The sequence below is a fragment of the Lathyrus oleraceus genome, chromosome 7, assembly GCF_024323335.1.
Source record: "Lathyrus oleraceus cultivar Zhongwan6 chromosome 7, CAAS_Psat_ZW6_1.0, whole genome shotgun sequence".
NCBI classification, from domain to species: Eukaryota; Viridiplantae; Streptophyta; class Magnoliopsida; order Fabales; family Fabaceae; genus Lathyrus; species Lathyrus oleraceus.
Window position 1 is genome coordinate 64,540,339 of NC_066585.1, and position 14,304 is coordinate 64,554,642.

Sequence of the window (14,304 nt, forward strand, 5' to 3'; positions counted from 1 at the left end):
ATTATTGATAGGCTCAAGTGTGTTATGATGATGAATTTGTAAGCTAAGGAATGAAAGTAAATCTTATTAATCATGATCGGCTCAAGTGTGTTATGATGATGAATTTGTAAGCTAAGGAATGAAAGTAAATCTTATTAATCATAGATCATGAAAGCTTATCATACCCATAACTATTGACCAATTCTACCTAATAAATATAAATGAAGATTAACAGTTATATATGAAGATTAATAATTAGAAGCACTATTTACACGAGTGCTATCATATTAAACTCAATTATTTCCAAAAGTTGCCTCCAAGAAGCAGCCAAGTTAGTATGTAGGGTCTATAATAGAATAGGCATATAAGTAAGCTGCTCACACATACACCAACTCATTATAAGCTCCATCTGTAAAATAACAATTAAACAACAATGGCCAAAGTTCATCCTCAAGAACAAGAATCCACAACATCATCTCAGTCTCATGATGATCAGTGTCTTGATAAAAGAGAGAGATATACTTTATGGATGAAATCACTCGTTCTTCACTCTAATGGTTGCACTGTCTATGATTCAAACGGTAGCATAGTTTATAGAGTTGATAACTATGATAGAAAGGGTGGAAGAGAAGTGAATCTCATGAATCTAAAAGGAAATGTCCTATGCACCATCAAAAAGAGATTACTAGCTTTTGGATGTTGGGAAGGACACAAATATCACAGCAGCAATTCCGATTCTAGAAGTCAGGAGGAGCAACCATGGTTTCAAGTTAAAAGATGTCTTACAGGAAAAATAGCTTGCCACATCAAAGTCGGGTCACAAAATTTGTGCATAGAAAGAATGAGTATTGGAAAATCATTTGGTTTTCGGATAGTAAACAAAGACGGACAAATCATAGCAGAGGCAAAGCGAAAACAATCTTCCTCAGGAGTTGTTCTGAGTAATGATGTTCTATCATTGGATTTGGCAGCCGGAACAGATCATTCTCTTGTACTGGCTTTGATTACTGTCTATGGATTGATATGTGGAAAAATGTAGATATTAGCTTTATATATGAGATATCTTGTACACTTTCTCCTAAATTTACTAATGTGTTGTTTTTTGATAGATTTTTTACATAGTGTAAATTTTTTGAAGTTTTATAATTAGTTTTATGCTCAATTTTGCATGAAAAGATCATGAGCATCATCAAAAAAAAATTCTGTCATGCTTTCCACTATGTGCTAATCTCAACCACTCGGTTGCGCTATCGAATAAAGCGAAGACTTTTTAAATGGTGAAGAATTGGGCTGCATACTCCTGTAATGGGAGAGGTTTCAAATCTGAATATCATCCATTTAGCTTAATTCTATGCAGATTTGTGATTAATTCACACTGAATTATAACAATACATCTCTTAAGCAAGTTGGTTAAACTGAGATTTTAATTAAATTTGTTTTGACTGAATAAGATTGAGTTTAAATTTCATTAAGCCCAACTGCCTCAACATTTCTAACACAAATGATTAAATCTTAAAAAATAATATAACATATAAAAGTGACTACTATGGTTCAAATGAACCGCCCCCTATTTTGTTGAATTATAATTCATTGTGTCGAAGTAGGTTATTCGACATAAGCAATGAAGTGTCAAACAATCTAACATGTTGAGTTGTGTTAGTGTGTCGAAGTCTCGAATCATGTTGCTTCACACATGATTTTGACCTATGCCTATTTTAGTAGTGTTAGCTATTTTGGCCTTATATAGTTTTTGGCTTTGACTTGAGGTCCAAGTTAACATAAATCTATAAATAGATGGAGTAATCCTTATTCTTGTAATGGAGTGAATAGAGTATTCATAACATTGTGTTCACAGTATTTTGCAGTTGCAAAGTGAATAAAAAGTTTTTCACAATTTGTGGGCAGTGAGAAACTTTGCAGAATTTTATTCTTCTTCTCCTTCATCGTTCTTTATTGTGTGGGTGATAGCAATCGTGTTCATCAAGATTGACTGAAATTCTCCATAGATTGTAGTGGACTTTCCAACATCTGGTATCAAGAGCTCTGGTTTAAACGGTTCGTGGGAAGAAAATCAACATGGCAACGAATCATCCAAACGGGCATTTTCCAGCAAATCTTCTGATTCTCAAGAATAACAATTATGAGAATTGGTGCAAACAGATAAAGATTGTGTTGTGTTATCAAGATCTTTGGGATCTTGTGAAGGAAGGAGTAGCAACGCTTGCAGAAGCCGCGACAGATCAAAAAAAGGTTGCACATAAAAAATTGATGAAGAAAGATTATAAAGCTCTCTTTATAATCCATCAATGTGTTGATGCAGATAATTTTGAAAATGTTAGTGATACAGAGTCAGCGAAAGAAGCATGGGAAATTCTGGAGAAATCTTTTGGAGGTGCGAAGAAGGTGAAAGAGTGGAGGTTACAAACTCACAAAAGAACATATGAATTGCTTCAGATGGAAGACAATGAAAGCATAACTGATTTGTTCACCAAGGTTACGAAACTGGTGAATCAAATCAAGGTATGTGGAGAAGTGTTGACATCAAGATCTGTTGTTGGAAAGATCTTGAGGTCGTTGACTCCAAAGTTCGACCACGTGGTAGTAACCATAGAAGAGTCGAAAGATTTGTCAAAACTGACAAAGGAAGGAAGAGCTTCAAGGGACGCTTGAATCTCATGAACAAAGAATAGTTGAAAGAGCTGCAGGAAAGTCGAAGGGTGATATGGCTTTGCAGGCTCAGTCAGCAAAAGAAAGAAAAGGCAAAGGAAGCTGGAATGGCAACAAAGGCAAAGGAGGTTATAATAATTCGACTAGGAAAAATCAGTAAGAAAGAAACTAGTTGAATCAGAGAAAACTCTGGAATCAAGGAAACCAAAGAGGTGGTCTTGCAGGTAGAGGAAGAGGTGGTGGTCAAAAGCCATACAAGAGTCACATTCAGTGTTACAATTGTCAAATGTATGGCCACTATTCTAGTGATTGTCTAGAAAAGAAGAAGAATCAAGAAACTTATGCAAAGCTGGCGAAACATGAAGAAGAAGAGACATTCTCGATGGTTACAACAAGAGATGAAGAGAGATTTAAGGACCAGTGGTACTTGGACTCAAGATGCTCATCACACATGTCTGGAAGGAAAGATTGGTTTTTCAACATAAAGCCCTCAATGAAGAACATGGTAAAATTTGTAAATGACAATACTCTAGCAGTTGAAGGTGTTAGTGATGTTCTGATTATGAGGAAAGATGGCAAGAGGTCAGTAATTTCAAATGTGTTGTACATACCAGGCATGAAGAGAAATTTTCTTAGCATAGGGTTGTTATTCGAAAAGAACTACAAGGTGTTGATCGAATACAAGATGATAAGAGTTCTCGAATCAAATGGAAGGTTAATCTTGAAGGCTCAAATGTCTCAGAATAGAACCTTCAAGATTGAGCTTAATGTGATGGAGCATAAGTGCCTTGCAACAGCAGCCAATAAAGATGAATGGATATGGCATTATAGACTTGGCCATCTCAATTTCAAAGACATCAAAGATTTGAAGAGAAGAAATATGGTTTCAGGATTACCAAAAATCAACATTCCAAACGAAGTGTGTGAAGAATGTGTGCAGGCGAATCATCACAAAAACAACTTCAGTAAGGATGCAAGAAGCAGGTCGAAGGCAATTCTTGAAGTCATATACTCTGATGTATGTGGTGCACTCCAGGTGGATTAGATTGGAGGTAACAAATACTTTATTACATCCATAGATGACTTCAGTCAAAAACTATGGTCTTACCTGATCAAGAAGAAAAGTGAAGTGATCGAGGTATTTATCAAAATTAAATCTATGGTCGAAAGATCAAGATTTTAAGGAATGATAGTGGTGGAGAACATGTGTCGAAATACTTCGACGTATTATGTGTGAAAGAAGGGATTATGAATGAGGTGGTGCCATCCTACACTCCACGGCAGAATGGAGTCACAGAAAGGAAGAATAGAACCATCATGAATATGGTTAGAAGTATGTTGAAAGGCAATCATCTACCCAAAGAATTATGAGGAGAAGCTTTGTCGACTACGACATATATCCTGAACAGATGTCTGACGAAGAAGCTAGAAGGAATCACGCCAGAAGAATATTGGTTTGGTGTCAAGCCTAGCTTGAGTCATCTGAAGGTGTTTGGATCTATAGCACATAGACATGGGCCAGATCAGTTGAGAAGAAAACTTGATGACAAGTCGAATCAGATTATCTTGATAGGATATTATTCGACTGGAGGATACAAGTTGTTCGACCCAGTGAATAAGCAAGTGGTGATCAGCAGGAACGTGATCATAGATGAGCTTAAGGAGTGAGATTGGACTGATAATGTTAAGAAAGATTCAGTGAGAATTGTAGCACCTCAAAATTTGCCCTCCTCATTCATGCATTCATTTTTTAGGACATTTTGCATTTTCATATTGCATTTCATCATGTCAATCAGAATTAGCTCCAAGAAGCCTGAATATCATCCAAGACACTTTGTGGGTCCTATCTGGGTGATCAGTCAACACAAGGGAATGACTTGGGTTACTTCCAACATGTTCAAATGAGGTCTATTCATCATTCAAAGCATTAACCTTAAAGGAACAAAGGTCCAGGACACAGGTTACCAAGTTTGGAAAAACAGAGCCTGAGCTGTCATGCTCGCTAGGCGAGCAACATGGTTCGCTAAGCGAACTGAACTGTCATGCTCGCTAAGCAAGCAGATCCTTCGCTAGGCGAAGCTCACGCGTTTCAGAAAAATAATAGAAAATCTTGGGCTTGAGTTGCGCTCATTTGAGCCCACAAAGCCATGAAATTTGGCTATATATACTAGACTCTCATCTCCCAAAAGGGAACCGGGAAAAACCTAACCTAACAATGCCAGAGAAAGAAGCTAACAGGATTCAGAGCAACCTTCGCACACTGAAGGAAACTCGTCTGCAAAAGGCTAATTCCAGACCCTGAGATTGCTCTGCAAACCCCGGTGCAATCCGATTTCGTTCAAATCTCTCCAATCAGGTTTGCCTTATTACTTTACCCTGTTAATTTGAATGCTCTGTTTTGTGTGAAGTATTATCATGAGGTTTTGCCCACGGGTTTAGATGTGTATAAATATGTAAATCAATGTCTTGAATGTCTTAATTGTTTCGTTTCAAATGTGTACCATAGGGTTTGGGTTGCCGAGATCGGACTGTTATCAATGAAGAACCCAAAACCCGCAGGCGTTCGCTACCACCTTCGCTAGGCGAGCCTGCAGCGAAGCTTCGCTAAGATTTCGCTAAGCGATCCAGTAGCGACCGCGACAGTAGCTGCTTTTTGCTCTCTAATTTGTTTTGTGCTCTGTTGTGACATGTCTTTCTCTTGGTTGCACCTTATTATTCTAACCTGTTTGTTGAGTTTTTATGAGGGCTCACATGACCTTAAAAGAGATGGCTTGCCTGGTATTCCACTTTATTTGTGGGATACCCCCTGAAGGTTTATTCCGATTACCTGTACTGACTCGCTCTCTTTGATGGCATCAGCTCGAGATCTCTGGGTTTCCTGTACCCTTAGTTGCTGTTACTTCGGATCTTTATCCGTGTGGTACTTTTACCTCATTCCCGTATTTTATCGTTTTCTTAGCTGGAAGACCTCGATAGGAGGAAATGTTTTTTGTGTGTTTACTTTTGTGCCTAAAGACCTCCAAGAAGAGGCACCAGTGCTAAAAACCTCCAAGAAGAGGCAATTGACGGATAAAAGGGGTTAGCAGTCAATCCCCCGTTATTCAGTGTGTCGTTCTTTAAGCTCACACTACGTGTCGATGCTTCAGAACAAAAGCCCAAGATCTCTTGTCCGGTCGGTCAGTGGAGAGGGTTCCACCTTTCTGAATCCCCACTTTTTGTCATGAGCTTACCCTGTCCAGAGTTAAGAGCTATGAGGTCATATCCTCATACCCTTTTGATCTGCTCACCCTGACGTTCAATGTTAGTGGTTAAGAGCTCTTTTTACCCTTCCATGGCTTTTTTGTCGAGGTTGATATGACCCCTCTTGACTAAAGCCCTACCATGTATGTTTGAGCCCCTTGCTGGTGTGTTTACTTTAAGATACATGTTTTGTGTGGTGTGATCGTCTCCCCATAGGTTTGCTAGACTTCGTATAGTCTCTCGTTTGCATGACAATTAAGGTAGCACTGTTCCTTCGTCTAGGACTTCCTTTTTGCATGAGCATCCCTAAAACACAAACAAACTCATTGATTTTTCTTCTCCTAAGAACACGTTAACTCCTTCTACTACAGGCGAGTAAGTCTCCAAAGGTCGAGCATCCGGTAGATTGCGTAGTAACGTCGTTCACCCCAAAACACATATCCCCCTAACCCATAGGTAGCCGAACTACGAAGACTCTAATTCTCATATTAGGATGAGATACGTATGCAGTGGACGTGACATCCGTGCGAGTCATTTTCTTTTGACCCCCTTTTAGTAAATAGTACATTAGATAAACCCACACCCTTTAGACAAGAACTACAAAAGTGGATCCCTTAGAGTACTACGGATGCGTAGGGGTGCTAATACCTTCCCTTCGCATAATCGACTCCCGAACCCAAGTTTTGGTTACGAGACCCTGTCTTGTCCTTTCCTTTTTCTAGGTTTACTTCGAGCGTTTCCTTTCCCTCCTTTGGGATAAATAACGCACGGTGGCGACTCTTCTGTCATTTCTTTTTCGCCGGTTGTTTTTCCGCACTGGTTTTTTCAGGTTGCGACAAGAATCTTTTGTGATGAACCAGCTAGTGAAGTTGAAAGAGAAGTTTGACAGGAAGAAGTTAGAGGTGAAGCAGGCCCAAGCAGACCTCAAAGAACAAGACACATGCCTGCAAGGTTGAAAGAATGTGTGATTACATCAGATGAGATGGTCAATGAAAAAGGTGAGCTGGTACATTATGCTTTCTACGCAGATGTCAAACCATTAAATGCAGCTGAGGTATTGAAGGATTCGAAGTGGATGAAAGTAATGGACGAAGAATTGAAGTCAATCGAAGTTAACAACATATTGATTGCCTTCTTGTCTTGGGGAAATTTGAAAAAAGACTCGACACAAGGAGAGACTTATGGTGAAAGGATTTCTTCAGAAAGAAGGAATTGACTTCGATGAAGTTTTTGCACATGTTGTTAGGATCGAAACAATCAGGTTGGTTGTTGGTCTAACAAACATAAACAACTGGAAGGTGTGTCAGATGGATGTGAAATGTGAATTTCTGAATGGCCCCTTATATGAAGAAGTTTATGTTGCACAACCAGCTGGGTTTGTGAAATGAGGCGAAGAAAGAAAGGTGTACAGACTGCATAAAACCTTGTATGGACTTAAACAAGCTCCAAGAGCTTGGAACAAGAAGATAAATGGCTTTCTAAGGAAGAAGGAATTCGTGAAGTGCAAATATGAACATGGAGTATATGTAAGAAGAAGCAAGAGTGAATTGCTTATACTATGTATCTATGTCGATGACCTGTTATAAGAGGTAGCTGCAAGAAGGAGATCGAAGACTTCAAAGGTGATCTCAACAATGAATTTGAAATTTTAGATCTGGGTGACATTTCATATTTCCTTCGTATCGAATTCGACAAGAGTGGTAGAGGTTTGATGATGCATCAAAGAAGGTATGCAGGCGGAATACTCAAGAGATTTGAGATGCAAGATTGCAACCTAACCTCGACTCCAGCTGAGCCCAGATTACAACTGTCGAAAGATTCAGATGAAGATGATGTCGACCCAACCCAATATAGAACACTTATTGGGTCACTTGATACCTTTGTCATGCAAGACATGACTTAGCATACAGTGTAGGTATGGTGAGTAATTACATGCAAAAGTCAGAGGTATCACATCTAGCAGCAGCGAAGGAAAAGAATGAAAAATAGTGGGATACACCGACTCAAGTTGGTGTAGTGATGCTGAGGATCGAAAATTCACAGCTGGCTATGTGTTTATGCTAGGTGGTGCACCAGTTGCGTGGAGTTCGAGAAAAGAGCCAGTAGTGGAATTATCGTCGTGCGAAGCAGAATACATAGTTGCTTCCCTTTGAGCGTGTCAAGCAATGTGGATGGTGAATATGGTTGAAGAGATAACAACGAAGAGTCATGGAGCAATTACCATGAAGATCAAGACCATGTCAGCTATCAATCTGGTGAAGAATCCGATAGCACATGGTCAAAGCAAGCACATCGAAATTAGGTTCCATTATCTTCGAGAGCAAGTAGCATATGGGAAGATGAATGTGGAACACTGCAGAACTGAGAATCAGATTGCAGACATTATGACGAAGGGAGTGCAGGTCGAAATGTTCAGAAGACTAAGAACTATGATGAATGTAGATAGCTTAGACACAATGAATTATGTGGTTATTGAATTGTAATTCCTTATGTCGAAGCAGGTTGCTCGACAGAATCCAGGAAATGTCGAACCACCTAGTGTGTTGAGTTGTGTTAGTGTGTCGAAGTGTCGAAGCATGTTGCTTCACACAGGATTTCGACCTGAGCCTATTTTAGTAGTGTTAGCTATTTTGGGCTTTAATATTTTTGGGCTTTGGCTTGAGGTCCAAGTTAACCTAAACCTATAAATAGAGGGAGTAACCCTGATTCTTGTAATGAAGGGAATAGAGTATTCATAACATTGTATTCATAGTATTTTGCAGTTGCAAAGTGAATAAGAAGTTTTCCACAGTTTGTGGGTAGTGAGAAAATCTGCAGAATTTTATTCTTCTTATCCTTCATCGTTCTTTACTTTCTTTCCTTCTCCATTGTTCTTCTCCTTTCATTATTATTGTGTGGGTGATAATAATCGTGTTCATCAAGATTGATTGAAATTCTCCATAGATTGTGATGGATTTTCCAACATATTTTGCAATAAAATATTTAATTTTCAATTCTCCTTCGGTCTGAGACAAATCCTAGACCCCTTCTATATGAGAGCAGGAAACCCTCTCACTTCAACTCTCTCACAGAAACGCAAAAGAGGGCTAGATTTACTACGTGGGTGAAAGGTAAAGCATAAGCGGCAATGGTATCGGAAGAAGAAAAGTCTCAACACCCATAACGTCCTCGTTGATATGGTTTTCCTTCTCAAACAATGCGATGTTCAAGATATTCACGAAGTAGGATTCAAGGAAGATGTATTCACGAGGTAGCTTCTATGACATGCTAATGATCATGTCGGATTGTCGAACTAAGAAGCTACCCTTTGACCATACTAGAGTTCGATCCAATATCTCACAAATCTCCACCTTAGAACAAATTCTATAACATCAAGGGAACAAATTAGCTTTCTTGATGCAACTTTATCAACTAGATACAGTGGAAAAAATTTCAACTTGGTTATGTCTTGGTGATCATATAAGCAACATTGTGATCTATCAAAACCTTCAGTACTTGGACTTCTCCATGCTCGATTACCCCTCTGACTAAATGGAGTCACATATTGATGTTCTTGGTTCGCTCATGATAGGCTGAATACTTCGATAGGTGTATGGAACTTTGACTATCACATTTAACAGTGATAACTCGACCTTAAAATTTCAGCTCCTTAAAAAAACCTTCAAGCCACAATGCTTCTTTCACAGCTTTAGTGAGGGCGTTATATTCCGCTTCAGTGGTTGATAAGGAAACAACCTTCTGAAGTGTTTCTTTCCAACTAATTGTTATGCCAAACATAGTGAACACATACCCATAAATAGATTTTTTGGAATTCATACAACCTGCATAATCAGAGTCGACATATCCTTCGATTTCATCTTTACTATTTTCACCACATGCTCCACCGTGAATCAGAACTTTGTTCAGAGACCCATTTATATATCTTAGAATCCACTTCAATGCCTGCATATGAGCCTTTCTAGGATTCACCATGTACCTACTTATAAGACTTACTGCATATGTTATGTCGGGTCTAGTACAAACCATATCATACATCAAAGAACCTATTATGTTAGCATATGGGATGTTATTCATATAAGCTCTTTCGACCTCAGTATTGGGACACTGATTTGCGGTTTTTTTTACCGAGATAACCCAGTTTTTCGAAAAAACTCCCAAAATACCCCAGTTTTCAGCAAAATTCCCAATCTACCCCACTTTTAGGAGGAGGTGCCAATTGAATTGGCGACTCCTCTTAAAAATTGCAAGGAGGCGCCAATTCAATTGGCGTCTCCCTTACAAAAGCCTCAAATGGCAAAACCTCCAACATGCAAGTTGTAGATGTTTTCAAGACAATGAATTTGGACATAAATTTTGCATCATTTGGATTTTTTATGAGAAAGTTATGGGCAGTTGAAGTTGGACTTCTGAGTTTTTCAACTATTATCTGACCTATAATGTTTTGTATTATCCCATATGTTTCTTTTAGAATTATGAAATTTTGTCCAACATAACAATTGAAGTAGACATATCAAATTTTTCAATTCACTTGGTCCCACCTCAAAATAATTAAAAATGAGTGAGTTAGGTCCCTACGAACTTGACCCAAAATTAGGGTTTCTGTCAAAATGACCTACAATGTTTTGAAATGAATGATGAGCTTCCAAGTAACAAATGGATTTTTGATGAACATGAAAGTTGTTCATATGGCGACTCTTCTTAAAACTTGAATGGAGGCGCCAGTTGGATTGGCTAGGGCAGGTGCCCTAGCCAATCCAATTGGCGCCTATGTGTAGGCTTTAAGAGGAGGTGCCAACTCAATTGGCGACTCCTCATAAAATGCCTTTTTTGTCTTATAAATAGATGCGTTATGTGACCAATTGTTCCAAAACTCATATAATCATTTGGCTATCATGTTTGGTGTTCGTCGTCGATACGGTAAGGTGATTTATGCGAGAGACAAACCTCAATTGCTGATGCTATTTTGGAACATCACCATGTTAGATCAACTGAAGAGGGAGCTGGTTCGATGGTTAGACGGGAAAATACCAGAAGGGGAAAAAATCATAAGTATTGAGAGACTTGACAGTATCTTTGGTTGGGTGCGAATGAAGACTGATAAGGATGCTAGGGAAATGATGTTCGGTCGAGACGATATTAATTTGATTGTTGTAATCAGTTAGAATTATTTATGTTTTCAGATGTTTTGTACTGATGTTTGTTATGAAACTCGTTGTAACAAGAACTTAATGATATATAATGATTGATTGTTATAGAAATACAATGTTACAAAAAGCTTAAGATCTAGATGATGCTCCTTGATTGGGACAGTTGTTTTTGTTGTGTCCTGGTTGATGACAGATACTACATAATCTTATCATTTTATCTGTGGAATCCATCTCTGTTCTGATACGTGTGCTGTTTGGCCTTCCTTTCTTCTTTCTACGCATCTCTTCATTGTGCCAAAAAATATCTCCTTCATATAGAGGCCAGTAATCATCCATTGGTAGTACTGAAAAGCTTTGACTATATACATTCATGATGGTGTTGGCATTGTACACATCAGATAAATGGGTGTAAGTGTCTTGACGAGTATAAGCGCATGCTGGAATGACATGGGAGCAAGGTATGCGGAAGGCCTGAAATTTTCCACAATCGCACCAACTTCTGTGTAGTCTAACATCGTAGGCTAAATTTGGTCTCCCCTCGTTGTTGCCCATTGTTTCCTGGACGCTGAAATTTTGTCTATGACGGTCAAAGACTGTTACAGCGTGTGTCGTAGCTTTGATGCTCTCCTCTTTCATGACCTTCATGCAACACTCACTGAATACTTGTCCAGACATTAACACTGCACTCCATCGTTCACCTCTTGTTGCGAACATAAAAGTCAACCTATAATAGGTTGATCTTACCAAGGCGGTTATCGGCAGATTTCGAATTCCTTTGAAAACCCCGTTCATGCATTCCACAATGTTTGTTTTCATGTGGCCCCATCGACAACCACCGTCAAATGCTCTTGTCCACTGCTCTACTGGTATGTTATTTATCCATCTCCCCGCGTCTTCATTAGACAGTCTAATTTTATCACGATAATATTGAAATGACGGTTGAGTTAAAGCATACCCAGAATTCACCACCTTCTTGCGAAGATTCTTATCTTTTATAGCACGCATGAAGTTTTGTGCAATGTGTCTGATACAGTAGACATGTGTAGAAGGAGGATCATGCCATCCGTTGTCATGGTTGTTGTAGGCACTCTCAATGGCAGCATGTCTATTAGAAATCAAACATAGATTGGCTTGTGGAGCAACATGCGTTCTGAGATGTCGAAGAAAGAAACCCCATCCACCAGCCGTTTCACCTTCAACAAGAGCAAAGGCAATGGGAAAGACAATGTTGTTACCGTCTTGTGCAACCGCCATGAGCAAAGTACCCTTGTATTTTCCGTATAACCAAGTGCCATCAATTTGCAAGAGAGGTTTGCAGAAAGAGAAACCTTTGATGCACGGGTCAAATGCCCAAAAGAGACGGTGAAATATTCTATTACCTGTAGCACAGGTTCCGTCTGCCATCGTTGCTGGCACTGCCTCCATAATTGCCACAGTTCCTGGGACATAAGTTTTTAGTGCCCATAAAAACCGTGGCAATTCCTTGAATGAATCCTCCCAGTTGCCGAAAACCTGTTCAACAGTCTTTGTCCTCGCAATCCATGCTTTCTTGTAAGATGGAGTATAATTATATGTTGTTCGGATATGGGATATAATTATACTCACCTTCACTGATGGCAGAATGTCTTGACATATCAAAGTTGTGCTCAGTTTACGGTGATCTTGTTCAACGTTAGATGCAACACAACTGTGCGGTGGGTCTATTGAAGCGATCTCCCAGGAGTCATTTTTCTTCTTGTAAGACGCAGCCAAACGAAACTTACAAAGCATGTTACGACATTCGATAACATACCTTCTAGAGTCAGTGCGTTTCACTGTAAAGTCAGCAAAGTTGTTCATGTGGAATTTTTTGATTGCCAAAACACATTCTTCTTTGGTACGAAACATGTCTCCCACATTTAATTCGCCTACTGGTCTCGGATACGGATTATAGAAGACACTGTCGGATGTTTCATCGTCGTGAAGATCCATATTTGTCATATGTTGAGGCGGATTGTAGACATGACTAGGAGGTATTCGTGGTGGTTGATCATCATCTTCATCGTCGTTGTTCAGCATGTGATCAACCTGTATCCCGGTCTCCTCTTCTTCTTCATCAACAACGTCGACTTCTACTTCTGCTTCTAGGTTGAGTTCATCTGACCATTGTGCATCATCTGCATCATCTTCACCAGCTTCATCCTGATCGGTTAGTTGAGACTGTTGAGACGGTATACATGGTTGTAGAGTAATGTACAACTCGATACAATCCATGCCTGAATGTTCATGACTAACAAACATGTTTTCAACATCTTCATCGTCTTGTATCTTAAGGGGGAAAAACTTGCATTGACCATTCTCAAAAAATATTGGATTTTGATATGTGATCTTTGACACAATACCTGATCCTATAAAGGATTGTATTCTTTTTTTCAAATGCAAAAGGTTGCATTTCTCTTGATCGTGATTCTAATGGTATCAGTGTTTCGAAAACAAAAACCATGAAGCTCAGACTCAAAAGTTTCACCGTTGTAGTGAACGTTGACACTGTATAATGATGAAGATGACATTATGGAGATGAAAACTATTTTGCAAGTGCAGATGAATGTGAGTGAAGTGTCTTGGATGTTGATAGTAAGACACTTAAATAGATGGTATCAGTGTCTCACATGCAAGCTAGTTCTGAGATGATGTGTCTGTCATGCAAGCTACTCTGAGATGATGTGTCAAGCATGCTAGCTAGTTCTGAGATGATGTGTTAGTCATGCAAGACAGTGTGAGTTGATGTGTCAACCATGCAAGCTATCAAGAAGTGACTCTTCAGCATGCAGGAGACAGGACAGCCACGTGTCTGACATGTAAGCTAGTTCTGAGATGATGTGTCAGTCATGCAAGACAGTCTGAGATGATGTGTCAACCATGAAAGCTATCAAGAAGTTAGTCATCAGCATGCAGGAGACAAGACAGACACGTGTCGGACATGTAAGATAGTCAGAGATGATGTGTCAATCATGTAAGCCATCCACAAGTGACTTGTTCAGCATGCAGGAGACAAGACTGCCACGTGTCAAACATGCAGATGGTGTCGCCAAATGGTTTGGAGCCTCCACTTAATGCTTGTACATGGTCGCCAATTCAAGTGGCGACCCCATGCAATCAGACCTCGAAACCAAGCATTCAGAACTAGCCTTGCATGCATGGCCCTATGGTGTCGCCAATTTGAATGACGCCTGTTAGATACCCAAAAGTGCTTATTTGAGCTATCAAATATGGGCATCTTTCACTCCATTTC

General features: G+C 39.3%; 1 protein-coding gene across 1 annotated transcript; it reads left to right on the forward strand.

The window, feature by feature from the left end:
• The first annotated feature begins 408 nt into the window (after positions 1-408).
• Positions 409-1,257, forward strand: LOC127106562 (protein LURP-one-related 4-like). Its single transcript, XM_051043843.1, has one exon. It carries the CDS (start codon positions 413-415, stop codon positions 1,016-1,018), a length of 606 nt encoding a protein of 201 aa, XP_050899800.1. The 5' UTR covers positions 409-412; the 3' UTR covers positions 1,019-1,257.
• The last annotated feature ends 13,047 nt before the right edge of the window (positions 1,258-14,304 follow it).

Coding starts and splice junctions, on each gene's coding strand:
- LOC127106562 (XM_051043843.1), top strand. CDS start 413: ATGGCCAAAGTTCATCCTCAAGAACAAGAATCCACAACATCATCTCAG.